General features: G+C 40.4%; 2 protein-coding genes across 2 annotated transcripts in view; both read right to left on the reverse strand.

The window, feature by feature from the left end:
* Positions 1 to 6,036, reverse strand: part of dars1 (aspartyl-tRNA synthetase 1) — a 29,563-nt gene extending 23,527 nt beyond the window's left edge. Inside the window, exons 1-4 of the mRNA XM_034884651.1 lie at positions 5,838 to 6,036; positions 2,985 to 3,087; positions 517 to 546; positions 125 to 182 (exon numbers count right to left, since the gene is read on the reverse strand). Of these exons, the coding sequence (XP_034740542.1) occupies positions 125 to 182; positions 517 to 546; positions 2,985 to 3,087; positions 5,838 to 5,860 (214 nt within the window). The 5' untranslated portion in view covers positions 5,861 to 6,036. The remainder of the gene's footprint in view (positions 1 to 124; positions 183 to 516; positions 547 to 2,984; positions 3,088 to 5,837) is intronic.
* Positions 6,037 to 9,593: 3,557 nt separating this feature from the next.
* cxcr4b (chemokine (C-X-C motif), receptor 4b) lies at positions 9,594 to 11,246 on the reverse strand. Its single transcript, XM_034885698.1, has 2 exons — positions 11,148 to 11,246; positions 9,594 to 10,816 (listed from the first exon to the last, which is right to left on the reverse strand). The coding sequence occupies exons 1-2, from the start codon at positions 11,151 to 11,153 to the stop codon at positions 9,689 to 9,691; spliced, it is 1,134 nt and encodes a 377-aa protein (XP_034741589.1). The 5' UTR covers positions 11,154 to 11,246; the 3' UTR covers positions 9,594 to 9,688.
* Between the last annotated feature and the right edge of the window lie 51 nt (positions 11,247 to 11,297).

The following is an 11,297-nucleotide window of genomic DNA, read 5'->3' on the forward strand; positions in this document are numbered from 1 at the left end:
AGAAACTGTTAACTCTACCAAATGAAACTGTATTCAACTACTCTAAGAGCAGAAACCTTTTCTGAACCTTTTCTGTGTATTCAGCGGTTGGCTGATGAGTTAAGGAAGTAGCTTTCATACTAACCCAGTTTTTGTTGGGACTGGACCATGGCCGACACACCATATCTGTCTTTGGCAAAGTCCTGAAAGAACAAAAGCATGAATCTTAGCAGTTGATATCAGTCATTTCATCACCCAGCTAAACACAACACCTCACCACTTGTAGCATGTGTGTGCCAACTCTTTATTGTTCTAAGAATAAAGTCTTCTACTTTGATTTCATAAGCGTCAGACTGTCTACCACATCTGACTTAACAGACAGAACAGATAATGAGGCTTATCGCGATCTTCGGACAAAGTTGGCAGGAGACGAGCATGCAGACGTTTGCATACAAACGTGTGAAATCAGAGGTATAATAAAAGTCAGATAGAATTGGTCTTCGAGGATGAGTACTGTGGTCTGTAGGGGATACTTACTTCTTCCTCTGTGCTTTGCTGTTCGGCTGCCTGAAACACAAACAGGCGACAGGGATTTAAAGGGCATTGCAAAAAGCCAGGAAGTAACAGAGGACTAGCTATTAAATTCAAACATTCAAAATTTTCAAAACCATTTACCTTCAAATGGAGCAACTTGAACCGTTTTGCTACAGCAGTCATGTGAATTGTGTTTTCATCTTGTGCTATCAGGGATTTGAATACAATTAATAAATCATAGCTCCTGGAGCCAAGCTTTAGATCCTTGGATTGCACGGCTCCCATTGCCCGAACACATCATAGACAATGAGTAATGGCAGGAGGAGGTATTGCTTTATAATAGAAAAAGCCTAAGTGGACAGATTCTTTATCTCTGCACTGACTTCTACGCAAAAGACCCCCAGAGTGCGATGAGATCCAGTCTTGGCAAAGTTACAATTCCATTTCCTATGCAAATTGATATTGGTGTATGGAAATGGCTTGTGGCGGTGGAGTGAATTGCAATCGCCCATCCTTGATATGATAATCCAGTCACATGATGGATGATATTGCAGCTGCTGATCAACTGGATATAAAGCCGTGAAGCAACCAACCCACACCGGAGCCACTAAAGTGAGAAGTGTCTGCGCAAAAAGTGCACAGCAGCCAATTACAAAGCAAGCACTCACACAATACTTACTATGCCACACTGATACAGGTAGCAGTAAAACACTGACAACACCTGCTTCTAAATTGTACTTACTTCCATGAAACATGCTGACTGGATGCACTCAGCTTCTTTCATCTATTAAAGCCGGTTTTATCATGACACACCAATGCACAGGGGGTCTAACTGGTCTGGGAAAAGCCCAAGTCAAGCTAGGGAAGGTTGCACAACTTTGGCTACACTGAATGTGGACCGTTACCAAAGCGTATGTGCTGTGGGATGTATGTTTTAACTGGCCACACCAGCGTAGGACTGTGCGAGTTTATTAGAAATAAAAACAGAAACTCTCAAAATGAAAGTCATTCAGTCACGTAGTTGTTTTCTTCATATGACACCTGGGTGGCCAGGTAGCTCAGTTGGTAAAGTGGCCGTCGCTATATAGAAGTTTCATCCTTGACGCAGCAGACCCGGGTTCGACTCCGTTCTGTGGCTAAATGCTCCACAGCTTTCATATCTTGAGCTGTCCTGTCAAAAATAAAGGCTGAAACTAACAAAATATATATTTAAGAAAATTCATAATGACACTTTATAATCAATATCTGTGTAAAATGGCAGCACACACCTTGCATAAAAAATATAATTAGAAGACCTATTTTTATGCTTGTAGAGCAGATCTCCGCAGAGCACACGCACCGCTGTAAGCTGCTCTCGTGTAGCGAGTTTTATTGATTATAGTGGAAACACTGACTTTTTATCACAGCAGATCAGTCTGTTTGTCAGGTATGTATTTGTAGACAAAACCACAAAGACATGTATGATCACTGTTGAACATGAGGTCTAGGAAATTACAATGCATCAGGCTAAAATGCATGATGGATTTTCAGATGTTGTGTTTAACAGATACAGCTTCATGGTAACGTCCATAAGAATGATCCCAGTGAGTTTCATGCAGCGATGCAGTTTTATACAGGTTGGATATTTAGGTAAGAGACAATTGTTCAGATTGGTATCACTCGGTATCAGAAGATACCCTGAGTTTGGGTACTGGCATCAGTAATAAAGAAAAAATGTCACATCAGTGTTTCCCCAAAGGTGATAAAAGCTCATAAACGTGCAAAACAAGTGGCATCTGTGGCATTGAAAGGCAGATGCGTGCACTGCTGTCTCTGCACACGTTTGTGAAACCAAAAAAAAGTTGACACTCCACATACTTTGGTACTGACAATTGATCCACATGCTTAGTTAGATATAAGGAAACACAGTACTACTGAGTTTGCAAACACTGTTGGCGATAACTCTGTGGAGTCTATTACGGATGGGGCCCTGAAGGACTCAGATAGCTTTACTGTACAAAAAGACCAATGAATACTTGGGAATCTTGATCTCTTTTTTTACGGACTTTATCAATGAGAATAATACATTACGCTCAATTTTACCCAACAAAGGTCTGATGACAAAAACATTAATAATAAAGTGTGTAGAAATTTGGTAGGATTTTTAATTATTTCACAATCATAGATTATGACGCAACACCCCTGTCTAAAGTGCAAAAACATCATAGTGAGTGTGACCCTTACTGTTTAAAATGTTTGACGTCCATGTCGTGCACTCAGTGTAGAGGAAAATAGCACTTTGTTTGGGTGGACATAAACAAAGCCAAAATGACAGGAATACTTAAACAATGGATACTCTTGCCCCCCCCCTGGGGCTAACCAACCCTCCTGGACCCACAATGCCCTGCAGAACTGCCCGTCACAGCCTTACCAGCTGTAAGAGGGGGCGACGGATGTGAAACAACAAACCAAAAAAACAAAACAACACTGACCAGCTTGGCCTGTTTCTCAGCCTTCTTTGCTGCTTTCTCCGCTTCCTTCTGCTGTTTCTTCAGGCCTTTCTTTGACTGAGCCTGCTGCTCCTCCTCCGTCGCCCTGAAACAGGAAGAGGTACACAACATAAACATTTAAGTCAACTTCCACCTTCTATTTCTCCTGCATCCCATCAGGAAGTTGTTGGCTGCCTGGGAAAATGAATTCCGAGCCATTGCCACCCCCAGCTTCTAAGTATGTGCTACCTTTAATCCCATTGTTACTTCAAACAAAACAGCTGGAGCCTGTGTGAATGGAGAGATGGGAGTTAGGAGAGCAGCTAAAAGCAGAGATGTCACAAAGTAAGATTAGCTAGATAAACACCTCTGTGGTAAGAAGAAACCACTCTTAGCAGCACTTTCTAATCCATTATAAAATTTGTGAAGAATGCAGATTATCCAATTATGATAACATTTAGTTTGATCTGAAAGTAAAGGTGTTTTTATTTGCTAAATGTCAATGCCAGACTACACAGCACAACACCATGTGAGTGCTCAGTGTGTAACATTTACCTAAAAAGTGAAGTTTGTTTTGTTGCAGCAATGGGACAATAGACTTAATACAACACTACACAAGTAAATGCAATACATGGGTCACATTACAAAATGCAGAAATTAGCATGGATCTAATGCAGTTGATTTTTGAAATGTTTACCTTTATATTTCGTTTATTAAAAATACTGCCTTTTAAACTGAAAAATAGTGCCAGTAATTTCTGCTGGCCTACATCGGTGTGACAGTAGTGTCTGGGGTTTTTTCAGGAAGCCACATGCCAATGTTTAAGTTTAAATAATAAAAGGCTGTACAAGAAAAAAGCCACAATAAATTAGGTGATCGTAATATGATAAACAAACTGAACTTTGCACTTCTTCAAATCAGACTTGCACTAGCCCCGGTTATAAAAGTGTGCTAAGATTGCAGGTGAATGAGAGTCGGCTGTTTTGGTCCCCCAAACGACCAGACGTCTGGACCTGGAGGAAGCCTAGGAGCAAAACGGGAGCGGCTCCCATTTAGTCGCCGGAAATAACAAGGACCAAAAGCCAGCTATACATAGCAAATAAAGTCTAAACAAGAAACAAAAATCACAACAAAGGATGATGACCTTGTCTTCCAGGGGGGAGGTGGGGGGGGGGGATTTCAGAACAGGTGTTATACTTCCCTTACTGCCAAATGTAAAACTGTTCCAAAGACCTGCAAATCTTTCAGGATTTCCCATTCAAATGAATCCTTTTTAATCTGTATATAAATTGCTTCAATGCATTAAGGCCCCATAATCATCTCTAACACCAAAATTAAAATGTTGGTTGTTTTGTGTAAAGTTCCCGCTCCTTCACTGTTTTAAAAGAGCAAGGTTCAGCATTTCTTTAACAAAAAACCTAAAACATACATACGAGTAGCCTAATGCTACCTTGCATTATAGCAGTGTTATGAACCTGGACTACATGTAGATTAAAGAAGTAGATTTATAATGATCTCTGGCTGATATTTATAATATGTCCAACAACCAGCTGGTTTTGTTAAACTGGAACAACAATCTTTTTTAACCCTTTGGCCGTACTATTCCGTACTATTTTGCTGAAAATGGAATTCCAGAGAAATGATTATATGTTGCAAAGTTAAACATAAACATCTAATCCCATTTGGCAACTGACAAAAAAACAAACTCCCTTTACTGTTATTTCTTTGTAATGACATACTATATGTCCAAGAAATGTATCATAAAAGACAATACAGGGCTTGAACAGTTGCACATTAAAAACACCCTGTTATCAGTCCTTATATGAGGTTTAGGCATCAAAAATTGCATTTGAATGCTCAATACATTAAAATATAATTCACTGCAGGAGATAGGGCTGGGCAATAAGGACAAAATCAGATATCACGATATTCTTAACCAAATACCTCAATATCAATATTGTGGCAATGATTACCAAATGATGCTTTAACAAAATATCTTCACACTTAGCTTCTGATAAATAACCATCAGTAATGGGGACATAATGTCTAAGTGGGGGAAAGGCAAACCGTCTGGTAAGATCATAAAAGTACATCACTTTACTGTAATGCAGCCTTTAAAACCGGTAAAAGACTAAACTTGTCTTAATACGATATTACGATATCCAAAATCTAAGACGACATCTAGTCTCACATCACAATACCAACATAGTATCGATACATTGCCCAGCACTGGCACGGGTCCTACAGTTTTCTTTAACGAAGAAGTATGAAGTGTTGTTGCTGACAGAGTAGGCCCATGACCAGAGGCAGTGGGATGGACACGGACACGGACACGGACACGGACACGGACACGGACACGACCTGGCAGGTGGAGTTGTAGTATGAGGTGAGCGTGGAGGTAGAGGACTCAATATCGTGTCCGATCCACAAGAGAGGCACATTTCAGTTCTGCATCTATCCAAAGTGGACAATTTCTTTACATTAACCAAGTTATTGCCCGACGAATTCACCAGGCACCTAATATAGATGTAACATCCTGTCCATACACATAGCTGAGTATATTCAGCAAGGTCATCATGAACCGAGCGATGCTTTCATGTGACGCCAACGTTAATGAAGTAGCCAGGATATGTGCTTATCTTGAGTTTAGCCTTATACTGTTGCTATTTAAACATATTGTTCACATTGGTAAAACTTTATTATGTATGTATGTCTGATGATGCAATCAGCTACATATTTAAGTAATGCTGCTGGTTAACGTTAGTTGCTATTCGCAACGGTAGGCTAGCACACGCTAGTTATAGCTTTGCTGTTAGACGTTAGTTATGCCACGCGCAACGTTCAGACCATTCTTACCCCTGGACTTCCTCTTTAGTCATGGCGAGCTATATTCTGGGAAAATGAGGACAAAACGTTTCACGGCTGTCTGGCAGAGAGAGAGAGAGAAGCACCATCAGCTGTTCAAAGCGTGGACGGGCATAGGAAGGAAGGACTTGTTTTGACGGAGCACCAAATACCGGATGCTTTTGGGATCCGGCTAGAAACAAATGATATGGAGTGTAGTTCCGACGGACCTTTTGGTCAGGTCTGCAGAATAGAAGTAGACACAATAATGGAAACACCTAATGAAAAGTGGCTTTGAGTCAAGGGTCGACTTGTTCATAATTATACATACTAGTACGAAGTGGGATAAATCAGAGATACCTCAGGTCCTTTCTTCCTGCTGCAGGACTGCTCCATGTAGACTAGCTACATTCCAAAAGTGACAACTCAGTTAAATGCAATCAATGTTTACTTAAGACTTAGATTAGATTTAGATTCAACTTTATTGTCATTGTGCAGTGTACAAGTACAAAGACAGCAATATCAATATTTCCTCTGTGCAATACTTTAAATACTGTGTATTCAACCTTTTAGTCTGTTCACTTATGTTATTTTTTACCTTTAGTGTATACTGTTTTTTTTAAACGTTTTTAATGGTTTAGGCCTTTTTGAGTGGGGGTTTTCATTTGTTTTTTCTGTTTATGTGTATGTTTTTATATCATTGCCCGTTGTGGGATTAACTAATAACTAATACTAAACTTATTTTATCGTTATGATAGCATTTAAAAAAAACAAGAAGGCCATTTCATGTGCCCAGGCTGCATGTGAATTGAATACTAATATAAAACTGTTATGCATGATAATAAATCATGTTAAATGATGATAAAATAATAGGAAGAGCTATTAGTTCACCATCACTTAATGCAAATTGTAGTGTGTCGTCTAAAGTATTTTGATCAGAAAGTTCCTTAATGCAGAAACCCCTTATGACTATAAGCTTTACACTCAACAATAGGAATGGGTGTGTACAAGAGGAAGAAATTAAATAAATAAATCGACATTTCACCACTACAACAACAGGCACACATCCACCACCTTGTGTGGTTGTGTGGTAGTATTTACATAACCACATGGACACCAAAAGTGGCCCTCTCCATGAAATTACTTTCACACTTTTGGTCGAGTGCACTGAGTGCATCCAGGCATCCAGTGACCTTTGCGAGAATGGTCAAACACAGCGAGTGATGGTGGTTCGAATACAGTGGGGGGTTCATCAAAGCTTTTCTCAGGCTGTTGACCACAGGAGCTCCTGATGCAGGAAACAGCCTTCCCCCTGCTCACTTTCCAACCAAAACAATGTAACCAATAACGGAGCAGGCCACAGCCCAAAAGGAACCTGTGGTATTTGTCTTCCTTTCATTCATTGTTTGCAATAGCCCTTTAAAATCATATCTGCACTTACTGGTACTTACTGTCACTCATTAGTTAAATTCGTCTCAACAGCAAAAATTAAATGAGGCCCTACACATAAAGGCAATAATGTCAAGATGCAGAAACGTAGATGCGCAGTGGTAATGAATCACCAGTAGAAGGTATTTCCTGTCCATTTCAACAGCTTTGCCCTTTAACCCATAAAGCAAACAAGGAACTCTTCACTACTTCAACACACACACACAAGTTTTTTTTTAACTAATATAATAGACGTCAGAAAGATTGGATTTTTACAACATTGACAGGAAGTTGATATTGATGTGCTGCAAGATATGATGGCTACAGTATCATGAGAATGTTATCATGTCAGAAAAGCCTAGTCTATCTAAAATAAACACTTCTTGATTGTTGATTGGACAGAAGAGGCAGTGTATGGATTTAGATGCGTATGTTGTTGAGCAGGTTGTGTTTTCTTGTCACACAGAGCGAGCAAAAAGCTTTAATTATGAATGAAAGGACACCTTCTTGCACCCGAGGGTTTATTCCCAAAGGGGCCCTGAGTACTGTTGGTGCACTTAAGTGGGCACTTTTGACATTTTGGATAAAAGCATTATGTGTTGTTATGGTGATAAGGGTTAAGTATTTTGAATTTGGAATGCATTATACCATGGGAGCCAGACAATGTGTAAAATTCATATATTTCTTTGTGAACCCTCAGGTCATGAATTACTAAAAGAATATTTATCTTGTTGTGTATTTGTGAACCGTATTTGTGATTTGGGATATCTTCAATGCGAAATAGGTAAATATTATCCCCGTGTTTACTTTGTAACCTTAAAATGTGCATATCAAGAACAATTCTTTACATATAGTAGAGTTGATATGACCCGAAAGCCTTACAACCTTTCCTGATGATGGTGAAAGAAGCAAATAAAAGGATGCATCTGAACATTTGAAGTGTTAACCACAGATCTGTCCCTGCACATGCTGAGGCAGCGTAGCTCTCATGCTAATTGTGAACCATGTAAAACATTTCCAACTGAAAACGTCTCCTTTTGTTTTATCTTGTTTCACTGTGAGAGACCAGAGCCCCAACATATCCATTAACCTTGTGGCTTGATGGGGGCACTTCACACCGTTTTTACATGTAAAGAAATGGAAATGCATCTCCATTGGAGTCCTGAATGGATGCCAGCATTACATTGCACAGCGGCCATTTGACGACTTCATTCTCCTAGACATCTATTGTTGCCAGCTTCCTTTGGTCTCCAATTTGAACATCACCCTGTCACCAGTCCACCCAGATTAAATCTCTCGTATTGTATGTGTGTTGAAGATAGAAGAGCCCAAAGAAAGACTGATGTCAGTGTGTGTTCAAAACTTGTCACTATATAATTACAACAGATTTACGGCAACTGATATATTGCATGATAGCTCAACAAAGACTATATCCGCTTATTTGCATCTTCCGAATATACAACCTGTGTCCTAAATACTATTATATTTTGTTTTGTGAGCTGGGAAATAGCTATATTGACCCATTGACCCACTCTGTGAAGTGAATGAGAATACTCTTGTTTACACACCAAACATAATGAAGGCAGTATATCTTTCAAACTGAAAAGAAAGAAAAGGAGTCAAAGGTGAACTTTGCATGCTATTTTCTTTGTTAAAGAACCATATGGGTGTTAATTATAACCAAAGATTTGAGCTTTTGTGTCACGGCTGCTAAGATGTAAAAGTGCACAGATGTTCTTGCAATTACAGGGTCTGCCTGCTCAGTCCTCCTTCTGCTTTCTAGCCAGATCAGGTGGAGACGTTTGTCTTAAGAGACCCCCCCCCCCGCAACACACACCTCAACCCCCTGAGGGAAGGAGGAGCTGGTTTTAGGTGAAAATGCACACCACACAGTCATTATGATAAGCATTGAGTTTTTTTATTTTTTACATACAAAAACACATTTAAAATGATAAAAAAGCAGCATGCAGTTTCTTTTACAGAACTTCCAGTGTGAATGACAGCAATAAATAATAGCTTTCAGAAAGTCACACAACTTAAGTGCGAACACACAAATGCTACAAACTATATACAGGTTCTCAAGAGCAGACACCATCCATGAAAACAGAATAGGGTATTGTATGCCTGAGTTTTGAAGCAGCAAAACAGATTGTAAAGATGAGAACAGAGAAAATGGATCTTGATTGTGAAGCTGAATGAAGCTAAATCACTGCCTGAGGACACAATCTGCTTTGAGGAACATTGAAGTTGCTAAAATTGCAATAAAAAAACATCAGACGACACACAATGGCAGAAAACAATACAAACAAATCAAAAAGTATAAAAACTCTTCTTTTTTTACATCTGTACAAAATGTAGTAATTTCTTTAAAATTTAAGCTTAGTTTTCTTTCCTCTTCAGGTTATGAAGTCACAGATTCTGAGTTCAAATGTTTGTTAACTTGACAAAACACTTGAGGACTCGGACTCAGTTGACACCGATGAAATTGGCCCTCTCTTTTTTGTCATGAGAGTCACTTTCTGACTTGATCTGCTGCTGGCTGTCAGGGCACTCTTTGCTGATTTCTTGAACTTAACTCCCAGGAAGGCATAGAGGATGGGGTTGAGGCAGCAGTGAAAATAGGCCAGCGCCTCTGTGATAGAAATCCACGTCTCCACCGCTTGTTGCAACTCGCAAGACTGAGGGACCACGTTCAGCATCATCAGATTGTCCAAAAAGATTCCAACACAGTAGGGCAGCCAGCAGGAGAAAAAACAAAGGATGAGGATGACGGTGGTCTTCAGCGCTTTCTTCTTCAGAGCCTGGCCCTTGGCGCCTTTCGACAGCTTGGCGATGATGATGCAATAGCAGACAAGGATGACCAGACCAGGCAGTATGAAGCCCACCAGGATGTGCTGGAAGCGGAAAACGACTGTCCATATGAGACTGGTTGTCTGCGGGTAGATGCGCTGGCAGATGATCCTCTCCAATGAGTCTCCAGTCTCCATGCTTTCGTCAAAAATGTGGAAGTTTGAAGAGTCTTTGTCCTGCACCCTGGCAAACACCAGGTCAGGTACAGTCAGAACAGCGGCAGGCAGCCACACACCCACATAGATCACTCTGCTTGCAAGCAGCTTCCTTGTGGCTTGGCTGTTGGTGGCTCGCACAACTGCCAAGTATCTGTCCAGACTGATGAAGGCCAAGATCAACACGCTGCTGTACAGGTTCACTGTGTAGATCATGTGCACAGACACACAGAGGAAACCCCCAAAGTACCAGGATTTGGCGGCATCAACGGCCCAGAAGGGCAGGGTGAGGACGAACAGGAGGTCAGCCACGGAGAGATGAAGCCGGTACTTGTCCGTCATCGTCTTGACCTTTTTCTGGTAGCCCATGACAACAACGACCAATCCATTGCCAATGACTCCCAGAATAAATATAATTCCATAAACTGTTGGTAGGAAGATCTTGTTGAATTCACTGCTGAGTACTCTGCCACATGGCTCCTGGAAGTCCAGGTCAAAGTCTCCAGACTCCTCCGACATGTTGTCAGTACTGTTGTCAAAGGTATATGTAACATCAAGCTGAAAGAAAAAGCAAAGGAAAAGTTAGAAAAGAATTGAGGTCCAGGCAGTTGTTAACACTACAAACACAAAAAAACATGCAAAAAAGGAATTTCTGAAAGTAAATTCTGCTAACTTGGAGTTGTCTAAAAGTTTTCCAAGTTGCTTGTTTTATAATTTTGTTCATTTATTTAAAGTGAGAAAACAATAAATCGAGTATAGTGAATTAAACCAGTGTAAACACGTGTGGAATTTGTTAGAAATAGATTTTCATTGATGGCAATAAATCAGCTTCAATCAAAACGGACCTAACTGCCACACTGTTCAGAAAGATGCCAATAAAGAAACTCACCTCCATGTTTACTACTCGTTGATAATGTATCGTTAGGACCAGTGTTTGCTGCAGGGAGATCAGTTGCTTGTCTATAAGCAAACACCTCTGAAGGGTAGCTAGATATATAGGCTCTCCACCGCTGGTGCTCCGGACCCCTCCCCCCCCCCC

Source organism: Etheostoma cragini, chromosome 11 (genome assembly GCF_013103735.1).
Source record: "Etheostoma cragini isolate CJK2018 chromosome 11, CSU_Ecrag_1.0, whole genome shotgun sequence".
Classification (NCBI taxonomy): Eukaryota; Metazoa; Chordata; class Actinopteri; order Perciformes; family Percidae; genus Etheostoma; species Etheostoma cragini.